Source organism: Ornithodoros turicata, chromosome 4 (assembly GCF_037126465.1).
Source record: "Ornithodoros turicata isolate Travis chromosome 4, ASM3712646v1, whole genome shotgun sequence".
NCBI classification, from domain to species: domain Eukaryota; kingdom Metazoa; phylum Arthropoda; class Arachnida; order Ixodida; family Argasidae; genus Ornithodoros; species Ornithodoros turicata.
In genome coordinates, this window is record NC_088204.1 from 5,453,322 (window position 1) to 5,465,679 (window position 12,358).

General features: G+C 48.0%; 2 protein-coding genes across 4 annotated transcripts in view; one reads left to right on the top strand and one right to left on the bottom strand.

The window, feature by feature from the left end:
• Positions 1–85: 85 nt before the first annotated feature.
• On the top strand, positions 86–5,892 carry LOC135390810 (solute carrier family 35 member D2-like protein). 3 transcript variants are annotated; one of them, XM_064620730.1, is made up of 11 exons: positions 86–370; positions 535–568; positions 672–758; positions 823–890; positions 973–1,044; positions 1,988–2,056; positions 2,240–2,342; positions 3,013–3,105; positions 3,175–3,404; positions 4,272–4,343; positions 5,289–5,540. In XM_064620730.1, exons 1-11 carry the CDS (start codon positions 252–254, stop codon positions 5,386–5,388), a joined length of 1,047 nt encoding a protein of 348 aa, XP_064476800.1. In that variant the 5' UTR covers positions 86–251; the 3' UTR covers positions 5,389–5,540. The 3 variants fall into 3 exon arrangements, with proteins under 3 accessions (XP_064476800.1, XP_064476801.1, XP_064476802.1); XM_064620731.1 differs by having other exon boundaries at positions 87–370; positions 5,281–5,540; XM_064620732.1 differs by lacking the exon at positions 5,289–5,540 and adding an exon at positions 5,593–5,892 and having other exon boundaries at positions 89–370.
• LOC135390808 (glutamate receptor ionotropic, NMDA 3B-like) overlaps positions 5,754–12,358 on the bottom strand; it is a 34,308-nt gene continuing 27,703 nt past the window's right edge. The window contains exons 4-10 of the mRNA XM_064620728.1: positions 11,633–11,984; positions 10,300–11,016; positions 9,731–9,953; positions 9,056–9,411; positions 8,835–8,954; positions 8,690–8,763; positions 5,754–8,591 (exon numbers count right to left, since the gene is read on the bottom strand). Of these exons, the coding sequence (XP_064476798.1) occupies positions 8,078–8,591; positions 8,690–8,763; positions 8,835–8,954; positions 9,056–9,411; positions 9,731–9,953; positions 10,300–11,016; positions 11,633–11,984 (2,356 nt within the window). The 3' untranslated portion in view covers positions 5,754–8,077. The remainder of the gene's footprint in view (positions 8,592–8,689; positions 8,764–8,834; positions 8,955–9,055; positions 9,412–9,730; positions 9,954–10,299; positions 11,017–11,632; positions 11,985–12,358) is intronic.

Consider the following 12,358-nt stretch of genomic DNA (forward strand, 5'->3'; position numbering starts at 1 on the left):
CGTAGAGGCGCTGCTAGCAGGTGTTAAATAAAGACGGAGGTCCGATATAATGGAACGTCGCGATCTAGTGGCGCTGCCGTCGCACCTTTTAAGCTGAGGCTAAAAGGGACCTCCGTCTCCAAAATCTGAACGATAGTCTCCGACCATCCGACCGCTTGTGTGGCTTGTGCTTGTGGCGCGTGTGGTTGGAAATTGGAAATGCTCTATCGTTTCGGATGAACGCAGTGAGATTAATAGAACCAATATAGACGATGGAGGATTGCAATCCTCCGGCGTCGAGTTTGTTTATGAGGCTGTTTTCAGCCTTGTTATATGGTGTCGTGTCGTTCCTGATCGTAGTCACCAACAAGGTTGTGTTGACATCATACAGGTATGCACCGGTGTCGCGCTCCTCGCGGTTTACGAAAGTAGGCTCTTAAATGCATGAACGGCTGGGTTCGCTGCGCAACGGATCCCAGGTGTACCAAACAAGGAATCATGTTTTGTGTTTCTCTTGTGCATACTTATCGCAGGCATATAAATTCATTCCTGCAGGTTTCCTTCACCGCAAGTCCTTGCCATAGGTCAGGTGAGCGCTGTATTCACATGCACATAATCTGCTGCAGCTGGATGCGTCTCTCGTAATACTGTCAACGTACGTGTTTTTCTTGCTCCCCCGTCTCGTGTCACAGATGGTCACGGCTATCGTCGTCCTACGGGTGCTCAGATCCGTAGATATAATCAATTTCCCGAGCTTCTCTCCGGGGCTAGTAAGAAAGGTTTGTCGACAAGAGTACTACGTTGTATGGATGGGTGCTTAAATGTATTATTGCAAATCTTCAGGTATTTCCATTGCCAGTATTATATGCTGCCAACGTTGTCACCGGCTTAGGAGGAACCAAGAAACTCAGGTACGCCGGTGTCGCCGAGAATTCTCTTGAGTTCACATAAAAACTGAAGTGTTGGCAAAACGTTTCGATTTTCCTCTTCCAGCCTCCCAATGTTCACCGTCTTACGGCGTTTCTCCATCCTAATGACCATGGTGGGGGAGTATTTGTTGCTCAAGTAAGTATCTGCAAGTTAAGCAAACTAACAGGTAAAAAAGAAGATGCCTGTAAATAGCGGCTCTTGCATTCGGTTAACACAGCGTCTTACAAGGAAATGAAAAAAAAAAAGAGAGAAATTTCAATAATTCCCCGAAATTGATGGAATTCTACTGAAGAGAGCGGCAAGATGGCTCTCGTTCATCTCGGTGTCGGCCCTTTTCATTCGTGTTTTACAGTCGGAAATAAAAGCGTGCCAGCGAATAAGTGTACATAAAGCCCCGAGACATTAAAGTAGCGCAGAAGTCATTTTTAACACCCTGTTTTCTTCCTATAAAACTGTTAAGTAGGCCAGTAAGATGCACCACGCGAAGTAATTCACACCACAGCGTCATAATTATCGTGGAAATTGAATTTAAAGTACGCCGCAAAAGGCGACTGTGCGCAACGGCGGTGGAGAGCAGTACCAACCTGAGATCTGCCTGGAACCTCGCGCTGACGCTATAAGGAGAACTCTCGCTGATTGGTCTACAGAAATGTCGTCTGCTACTCCCCTGTCGTCTGCTACTCGGCCGTTCGGGGTTCTGAAAAAGCCTTTCTCCTGGCTCGGTAATGATTCGGCCGCTCCTTCTATCCCCAATTCCCCGGGAGAACTGGCAAAACTGGTTTTACGGCGGCAAAGGGACAAGGCGCTGACCCCCACTGACTGGCGAACCAGAACGAATTCTCCTTATAACATCATCGGTCACGTTAAGGGTGAAGGCGCGGACCCATGTTTATGCGAGTTTTTTTTCTGGGAAACAAATTGCACAAATCAAAACCTTTAGCGCCGTTCAGTAAAATGACACACACACTTTCATCAGACGTCTTGACCCGAAAATTTTTTGGTAGGCCCTCTGTACTCCTTTAAGCAGCCGCACAATATGTTTTGCTTACACGAGTATTTTTTCTTGTCACTTTTTCAGGGTAATTCCTTCCACAGGTGTGACACTCTCAGTCTTTGCCATGGTGGGAGGTGCGGTGGTAGCAGCATGGTGGGCACGTTTGTCTGTTTCTGTCCACATGTGTGCGTGTGAAACATGTTTTTGTGGCGTCCGGGTGTGTTATGCAGCACATGTCCGCTGTACGAGATCCACATGGGATCCAGAGCTTATTGCCAGCCTGTTTTTGCAATACGCACGTCTACGTTGAAAGTAACGCACGCATTTTGCTCTCAGCCGTGACCTAGCATTCAGCGTGGATGGCTACACGTACGTCCTGCTGAACGATTTTTTTACGGCGGCCAACATGGTTTACGTGAAGCAGAAGCTGGACACAAAGGTGAGACGGCGTGAACATACTTGGAACTTCTCAACTAAGTACGCGGTAAGAAATGTTAATCTACGGCCGAATTGGAACCCATCTTGAGGCTGAAAGCGACAATCCCGCATGGGAGCATTTGAGCTGGTGGTATAGATATGGTATAGCCAAAGAGCAGACTGAGCTTCTCCAACAATTTTACCATTTATTTGCAAATAGATTATAATCCTTAACCTAAAAACCCTCGAGACTCTGGGACAAAAAAACGACAACACAGACAAGAAAAACCTTGTCTGTGTTGTCGTTTTTTTGTCCCAGAGTCTCAAGGGTTTTTAAGTTAAGGATTATTAATCTATTTGCAAATAAATGGTAAAATTGTTGGAGAAGCTCAGTCTGCTCTTTGGCATTTCCTTTACTCTGAGGGGACCTGTGCTTCTACATGTAGTTAGTTTCAAATTCATGAAGTTGAAATTAAGAGTTGAACTTCATGGTGAAATTTCACTGTACTAGAATAGGTACCCCTCAGCCTGTTCCTATCGTAAGTGTCTTAGTCCGTAGTGATGTGCCGGAGTAGAGAGAAACGTTGCTCCCATTGAACTTACACGATAATTTCACACTATGAAACACAAATTGAATATTACCATGGTATCATCGTCTGTTTCTTTTTTTTTCTCTCTTTCTCTCTCTTCAGGCACTAGAGAAATACGGGTTGCTTTATTACAATGCCCTCTTTATGCTGGGGCCCTTGTTGTTCATCTCATGGCTCACGTCAGACTTGTACGAGGTAACTGTTCATGAACGCTTCGCTTGTTTCGGGCGTTTATTTTTACGTAACCCGCATTTGTTTCTTTAGAGCCGCCATTTTAAGCTGTGGCTCGACCCATGGTTTGTGACGTCCTTCGTTGGTTCCTGCATGATGGGCTTCGGAGTGATGTTTGCAGCCGTACTGTGTACGGCGCACAATTCCGCGCTCACCACCACGGTCGTCGGGTGCCTCAAAAACATCCTGACGACGTACCTGGGAATGTACATTGGCGGGGATTACGTATACAACCCCATCAATTTTTTGGGTCTCACAATCAGGTGAGCCGTAATTTTTTTGTAGCCCCCTTTTTGTCGCGAGTGTCCAAGTGAAAGTTGAGGTAATTTTGTTTCGAAAATTTTTTACTTTGACATCTTATGAATGCGTACTGCAAAAAATTTGAAAAGGAATGTCCACTTTCAGCTTTTAATCTCGTTGTTATTTTAACATCGGATTTGACCACGCGAGGCACAAAAATGAATCCCTATCAGATACAAGACAGGTAGCACATCCTACCATGTGGTTGTGTTTCCTAAATACTCCAACAATCATGTCATGTGTAGGGCCTGACTTTTTCGGGTTTTATTTTTGGCCAAATTCAGGGGGTAAATATCGGGTGATATTTTTCACTTGAAAATTCGGGTGTATTCGGGTTAAATCCCGTTACAGCCTATTCTGTCGTCAGGAATTCGGGTGTATTCGGGTGATTTTTTTTTTTTAAATAAAAATTTGTCTTAACATGGAACTAATGTTTAGCAATGTTATCAAACTTTATTTTAATGCACGCTTATGAGTGTGCCACGCGACCCGGATGTTTTTGGGTAGATTCGGGTTAAACCCGAATTTTACACATTTCTTTCGGGGGGTAAATATCGGGCGGATACGGGTTTAACCCTAAAAAGTCAGGCCCTAGTCATGTGGCATGAACCTTTCTTTCAATTTAGCGTGAGAATTTTGCGAAAGAAAATAAAACTTGTGAGCGCCGTTGTAGGGGCATTTTATAAAAACTGTGAGAGCCGAATGCATTACTACTCTTAGTACTCTAAGCATACTTAAACCTATAAAGAACCTGTGTTGGAGGAGGATGAAAGAAAAACCTATGTTTGCCTACTAACAACACTTGCTTGTTCCCTTTTCCTTTCACGCAGTATGGTTGGCAGTTTGGCCTACTCCTATTTCACCTTTGCTAGAGGGAAGAGCAAGCCTGTGCCATCAAATGCGTAAGTGGCTTTTCAAAATCTGATACGTACATTAGTTCTCGTGTTATGCCATTTGTTTTTAAATGCTGCGTTTGAGCAATATATTTTGTGTTCATTAAAGGGGCAATAAACAGGTATGCAAGATGCACTTTTTTGTAATGCAGTGTGATTCGTTTCCTACAGTGACGTTTAGCAAAAATTTTTGTCGCAAAAATGTAAATAATGGCTCCAAACCAACCGAATATTCACTGCACTCTTTCGCGCTCATGCCCCGCCCTGCGATGTCCTGGCGACAATAGCCACACGTCATTTTGACGTCGCGCACCATCAACCATTCAAAATGCGGGGCGCCTGTACACTGATTTTGTTTTAATATCGGGTAGTGAGGTCGATTCTAAACATATTTACACTTGTCATACCCAAGGTAGCCAGATCAAAAGGTACCAAAAGCCCACAATATTCCATTTCATGTGCGTACTATGTTTTCAGCGCTGTATTGCTCCGCGAGGTCACAGCGGTGTTCTCACAACCGGTTCTCCCCGCACGCTGCTGTTTGTGTCAACGAGGCCCATCATTGGCTAGGAGTTCGAAATCTCCCCCATCTCCAGTGACTGGAATGCAGCTTTGCTATACGTGCGAGACGTGTGACGTAGGTGCTCTCCTAGTAGGAAGGAGAGACCCACGCGGATTATGCTCTTTGAATGGCATTGTTTCGTGGTAAAGGCGCTCGCTAGAAGTAAATGAATTTCATAATTGGATATCGTGAGCCACGTTCTTTCATAGAGCATAATAACTGGAGAATATTCCTGGAGCTGTTTAGTGCCCCTTTAATGTTTTCGCAGAGGTATTCCAATACTCAAGAATTTGCAGGACTAATCCTTGCTTCGTTTGGTAGACCTTGAGCACTCAATTTTGTGAGCCATTAATTTAGGTAATTTGATTAGATAATTTTTTTAAGAATTGCAGTGTCCGAAAAGGTGCAGGCAGCCCACAAGGAAGTAGTGTGAGAGAAGAAATGTTCATTTCACTTGGCATCTTTAAGGACCAATTTTGCATTACTGCTTAACTGACGAGGAAGCGTGCATTTTGTAACGTCTGTCACAAAAATGTTTCATGTGGACAATGAAGAGGGCCATGTTTGTTGTGCCCTGGTGAAGTCTTCGTTATTATCATTATTATTTACTTTTAACTCTTGAACATGTTGCTTGAAACACCTGCTATAGCGTCTCTCATTCTTCCCACACATTGTTTTTTTTCTTATTCCCTTCAGGCCATCCAAGGTATGACAACATGGTGGAAGAAACCCACACACACAACAAAAAAATCTCTGTGGCATTTTTTTTCTCTCCTCAGACGCTAACTTCGTCTCCGTGTTTTTTAACACGGTGCAAGAGTACACGAAAGTGCTGTCTTTCCAAATGTGGACGACGTTGAGCAGTCACCATTTTTTTTTTACAAAACAATGTTTATGTTTATTGTGAGTTTATACATGATTCTCTTATTATTCTTACGCCATTTTCGTTCCAGCCGACGATCAAAATATTTTAAATAAAGTTGACAGTTGTCTACATTGGTAATGGCATACAGCAGAAGTATCTCGAGAGGAACACACAAACAGTGAACGAGTCTTCTGCAGGAATATCTTTGAGTATACAGACTAAATATTAACGTTGCTTCGTAAGTTCAAACATGTTCCATACTCTATTATCAAAACTCTATAGAAGTCACAAACATGCAAGGTGGACTGCTTAACGGAGAGAAGCTGCAGCGTTGATTGCGCATGTCTTTGGGAAGAGGGCGGAACGTGGAATTTTTCAAATACCATTACTGGCTTTGCACTGCTGATTGTGACGACATTGTATCAGTATAGTACGTAAAATTGTAACAGAAATGTTTGGAGTTAGATATCTCGCATTTATAGAGGAAGAAAATATACATTTGTGACCTGTGGTTATGCTAACTGTTTTTGTGGCTGTACACAATTAGCCCTCAGAAGGGAGGCAAGAAAGCTTTCAGAATTTTTGCTGTTGCAAATTCAACTATTGGCAGTGATATCTCGAGTAACATTCACGGTCCCATCGGGACTGCGACTGGGAACAGAACCGTAAAGGACTTTCTGTATTAGGCAGTTTACCCCGCATGTTCGCCGACCAGTAACAATGCATTAGATGTATAAATGCTCTTTGTAGCATGCTCCTTGAAAGACCTATCTGAAGGTTAAAAGATGTAGCAAAAGTTGCATCACAGGTCTAGTTATTCTCAAATGCAGTCGTTCAGAAGGGAACACACCTTTTTGTGGGATACACGGAGCAAAATTTGGCCTAGTAACAGTAGGCGTCGATTGTGATTTCATATATATATATATATGGGACGCCTTGGCCGTCCTTCGGGTTTTCTATGTGGCAATGGAGTGTTATCGGCTCGCTCTCCTCTCGTATTAATAGACAGCTGAGCGCAAAATGCGGCAAATAGCTAGCGGTATTGGAATTACAATGCATTGTGCGTGCACGCCTTGCAAAGGATGTGAAACGTGATTAGGCTTAATTGTGTCGCGGATTGTTCTTTTATGCCTCTCACCATGCCAGTCTTATGGAACTACTACGTACTGTCGTTTCATGAGGCTAGCATCTCTCCGTGAGGTTCCTCCCGCGGCTTTAGGAAGTCATCCAGACTGTACTTGCGCCTGTCCTCACCTCTATTAGAGCCAGGGAGCACCATAGGACTGGATTGACAAAGAGCATGGAGGATTAACGGCCTTCCGGCTCCTGCGACCGCGTTACAATTTCTGGAAAGCTATTTTTTGACTCGTGTAACAGCCTTATAAACAGCATCAGTCAGGATAACGTAGGGATCATGATGCAACCTAACGGGTGTAATATTGGCCTCAGTATAGCAACAGACTGTAGTAAAGAGTCAAAAGCCGAGGTGTCGGCTCTTGTACTTTGTGACGAGTAGAAAAAGAAGAGAGTCCTCTTAACGTCTCTCAGCACCATGGAGAAGGGGGAGCCTCGGTGGACGACCTGCCCTTGGGCGTCGTAATGGCCTCGAGGGCCTTCGTGGAAGACGCTGGACTGCATAGCGGAATGCCGGACTGCTGGACCGCCGCCGAGCGCCCCCCTTGTTGTTTTTCTTTTGGCAAGTTTTGTCTAAAGTACATGTGTGCATAGTGAAGTTCGTAAGCAGGCCGGACGGCTCCGGAGCATATTGCTTTCCTCCGTGTATAGGACGAGTCACAAAATACTACTCTGTGCGTTCTTTCTACAAACAACAGTACAGTACAGAAGTCCGGGCCCTGTCGGCCTTGGTCCCGCCGTTGGGGATTGGGGTTTTGACTGAAGGGGGTTTCATCATCACCTTCTAGAGTACAAAGCCCCTCGACTAAGCGTCACTTCACAGTGCCTGCCCCATAGCAGCCTGACCGCCGCTGTCGTCTGCACTCAACAGACGGTCGTAGACGATGCAAGTTAGCAGATCACTGCACACTGGTCTTGTGGGTGAGGTTTAGGCGCGAATTAGTTGTCTTCCAGGGTGACATTGGTGCAGTTTTATTGCATGCCAGGATTGCGTCTTCGTTCGTCGTCTGTGAAGTTTTTTACGGGTTTCACATCAGCTTGGCAAATTTATGTGCAGATTCTGTGTCTGTCTGTCGGAATATCTTCGGGGGCTTTCGCCAATCCACCCAGCCCAACGGACAATATTCAGTGACGTCACGCAGAGTTTGAAGAGGCATTGTAGTCTAGAGTGTGCTGGTTGACTCAGCGCTTGTTGCTCAGTAGAGCAGACCGGAGGAAGTTAACCCGACGCTCGAGGGCCTGCTTCTCGCGTAGGGTCTCCCTTAACAGGTTGAGCAGGCGTCGTTCTGTGTCTTGCCACCGTCGCACCACTTCTTCCTTGCTCATGGCGACCAGTCTGAGGTCGTCCCACGACTCGACGGGCCATCGTCTATGTCGACGCTTACGGCTGCCGGTGGACTCGGCGGCGCGACGTTTCAGCTCGTCGAGGTCGCCGAGCGAACGCGTGCGCGGCGGTGGAACGAAGCGACGGTGGGAGACATCGGGCCGCAGGTCGTCGAGGCTGGCGCTGAGGATGACGTGCGGACGTTCCTCCTCAGTCCGCGATGACTCGGCGGGCGAGTCAACGCAAATGAGAGGATCCTGGGGAGCCTGGAGTAAAGGCTCGACGCTGCTCGACTCGGGGCTGACGAGTTCCTCGACGTGGTCGGCGGGGTCGCTGGGGCCTGGGGTGTCTGGGTCTCTCTGCTGCTGAACCCTGGAAATTAAGCACTATTGTTGTAGTTATTTCGATGGGAGTAACAAACGGCAAAGATATCTTGTAGAAATTTTGTTTCGAAAGTGTCTCGGACTTACACTTTGCGTATCTCTTGAATCATCTCGAAGAACTGCGACTTGCTCTTCCTGCGGCGAGCCTCTTCCTTGATCTTCTGCAAGGGCGAAAGCATACGACGAAGACAGGAGGTGTAGATATTGTATGTAGGATTAGATATTGGCTTACCCTCTTGACGCTCTTCTGAAAGAGGCTTGCAATCTGCCCTTCACGAAGGTTGGTCATGATCTCCTTGGCTGAATGATGAGGAGAGACCAGTTCCACGGTGTTGACGAAACGGTACAACTTCTGCAGTTTTAAGTATAGACAGATGTGTTTAGGTCGAGGGAACATTTTCAACGGGAAGAGCACAATTTTTCTTGTCTGTGGATTTAATGGAGTAATCGCACCTGGCTAAAAAACATGAGGTTCGGCGATCGCCAGAAGCAGTCCTTTGGCTTTCGCCTGAGGCCCGGCAGAGCGTAGCGGAACACAAAGTGTTCCACGATGAGGATGAAGACCGCCGCGAGAAGGCCGATGAGCAGCATTATAAAAACGCCCGCCACAGCGCGCACACCCAAGGGAAGGGGCTTCTCTAGGGCACGGGCAGGATCCGTCAAGCACGGGGCCCGACCGTACCAACGACGTTGAAGTTGGTCCAGGAATCCTAGGGCGTTGTACCGCAGGAGCAGGTCCGACACGGCACGCTTGAGTGGGAAGCCGCGTTGCATACCCACGGCGTAGGCGTCGTCGAAAATGGAGTCTCCTAAGAGAGACAGAACCTTTGTAAGGACAGGTATTACCAATTGCGGTGAGCCAGTTCATTCCTGGCCACAGTATAGTCACGCTCTCAGACATTATCTGGTAAGTCATGCATTGCAAGGACAAGAGAGACAGAACAGCACAGCTGTAAGGACAGGACAGGTATTGCCAGTTACGGTGAGCCAGTTCATTCCTGGCCACAGTATATAGTCACGCTCTCAGACATTATCTGGTAAGTCATGCAAGAGCCTCGTCTCTTCCAACGCGACCCACATGCTCTAGAGGCAGTCTTGGGAAGCGTCGGAGACCAGAGTCATTCTTACCGAGCAACCTGAGTCTGCAACCAGGTTCGTTAGCTCGGAAATAGTTTAGCACGGCGGTGTCACCGATGAGAACGTCTAGAGTGCCTTCTCTGAGGGACGCCAATCCTTCGTCCAAGGAGGCGACACCGAAGCGCTGGATGTGCTCCCATAAACGCTTGTTCTCGGCGAATACGTAGCCTTCTGCGGCTGTGCCTCGTGCCGTTCCCGTGCGCTGGCTTAGGAGCTGCAATGAGAAAATGTAATCCGTACGCAGCTAAATCAGACCCATCGACGAGGTCATTTCCCCGGGTCAATTTTTGCAAGAATTCCAGAAGGTCCCTTCAAGTGACACCTGTAAGTTGTTTTCTCCACAGTAGGACACTTATGGTGACAGAGCCACCGTCTGGGAGACGAAAAAAATAAACTGCCTTCGCCATTTGGCGAGGAACTGACAAAGTGATCAGATAGCACCGTTACTGAAGAAAAGTTATGAGGTTACCTCACCTTGCGATAATTTTTGCCATTCAAACAAATCCGGCACTACAAATAGTTTGCTGCACATAGACAGACGGTAGCATAGGGAAACTCACGCTTGTATCATGAAAGTCGTGCACGTGCATCTGAAAGAAGAGCCCGGCGAAATGGGCAGCAATGTTCGCCGTATAACTGGCCAAGAAGATGACCGAGAAGCAGCCCCACAGGTTGATGAGGACTTTGTTGGGCCACGACTTTGGTGCCTTGAACGCCACCAAGTGAGAAAATAATAAAGACCACATCACCCACAACGCAGACGCGAGGCTGAAGTTCTTAGTGCGCTGACGACCCCACGGGTTCAGTCCAAACGGCGAGAACCACTCGTACAAGGCGGCTGCCACAGCTGTCGCCTTCAGGCTGAAGAAGATGGCGACCCAGAGCGGGACGCTGAAGGGCACCAGGAACGCCGACAAGGGTACGTCGTGCCTCGCCGGGTACGCCAGGCAGGAGACGCCCGAATGGAAGAACGGCACGGAGAAGTCGACCAGGCGGGACCGCTGAGAGGTCACCGAATATGCTGAGGCGGCCAGGTGGGCCGCTCCAGAGATGAGGTCTTGGGTGACACCCGTCCAGCGACCACCGCGGTCGGTGCCAAAGGTGCCGTCGGCGGCCAGGTACATGTCGAAGTCGAAGGCAAGGTCTCTTGCGAGGGCGGCCAGGAGGTCGACGGCCATACCGGCGCAGCAGCTGATGTTGTAAATGATGCCCTCGCCGACGCCGCGCCGGTAGTCGGCGAGGGCTGCTGAGATCCGTTCTGGTTCTGCCGTTCCCACCTGCATGGTACCACACAAGCTGCAGATGACGCTTCAGTTATGATTGAGAAATTGGATGTGCGCTGGTCCACGACCCTAACGGTGACGCACAAGGGCTGTGACGATTTATTTTTAGCATGGCAGGTCCTTAAAGTGGCACCATATCTCGTGCTTTCAGAATCATCCCGCATGTGTGCCATTACAATCCACGTGACTCACCCCCCCCCCCCACACACACTGTACTCTCCCAAAACATTATCTCTCTATGGGAGGAGAAAGTATCATAAAATTAATTTCTATTTGGGACAAGTATGACTCTATGGGTGGCTCAATCTGCCATTGGTGCTCGGAGGTTTCGATTTCTCACTGTTCATCATCGCTGCAGGAAGTTTTCCAACGTGCGTTGGAGAGCAGAGACGCGCTCTTACAGAGGCCATAGCTCTCGCTGACGTAACTTACTCATGGATAATCCGAAACTATGATGTTTTGCGGGTTCTTTCGAAAATTCCAACAACAACAACAAAAAGTAGTAGTCCGTAATGCCACTTTAGTGAGACCGGCGTTAGAGCCCTCCGCGAAAGAGCATGCGCTATAAAATTTATTTTGCGAAATGTTAGAAATAAAAACGGAGCTGGACCTGTAGGCATGGGACGCCTGTGAGGCAACTTCCGTTGTCAATACGAGTGGACGGCATGACAAAGGGCGGGGCGTACGCCGTCACCACACGGAACCTTTGACGTCCGCAGCCCCTTTGGGGACCGGTTTCGTCGCCACCGGGCCACTCGACGTCGTCTAGGACTGCCTTGCCGCCTCCGGTGACGTTGCCCACACGACGCCACCTCGGGTTGGTTCCTCCGGCCAGGTTGAGAATGTCGAAGACGACGGGGAACCAGGGCTCTTCAGGTACTGGTTGCTCGTGTTCCGTACCGGGACCTCGCGGAGGAGGAGGCCGGAGGGACAGGTGGTCTTCCGCCGCCGCCTTCAAGAATCTGTTCAATTGTGAACATTGTACATGAGCTGAGAATTCGTGGTAGACGCAGAATAATGAGCGATGCGTAAAGCGATGCGTAAAGCAATGCGTAAAGCAATGCGTGAGCAGAATATTCGTGAACTTTTTTTATTTCTTCCGTGTTAACGCCGTGAAGCAACTGTGGCTACGAGCGGCGTATAGACGTGGACAGATGGGGAGAGGACAGCAGGAAGGCGTGGGGGACGGAGGGGTTAGCATGCGTCCTGAGCCGACTTCGACGACATTCGTCGGTAAAGTCTGCACAGACGGTGCGGGGATCCGAACCCGCGTCACCCTCCCAGTCTTGGTGTGGAAAGCGGCCGCATTCCTGAAGTGGGTACCTTTGATAACTGC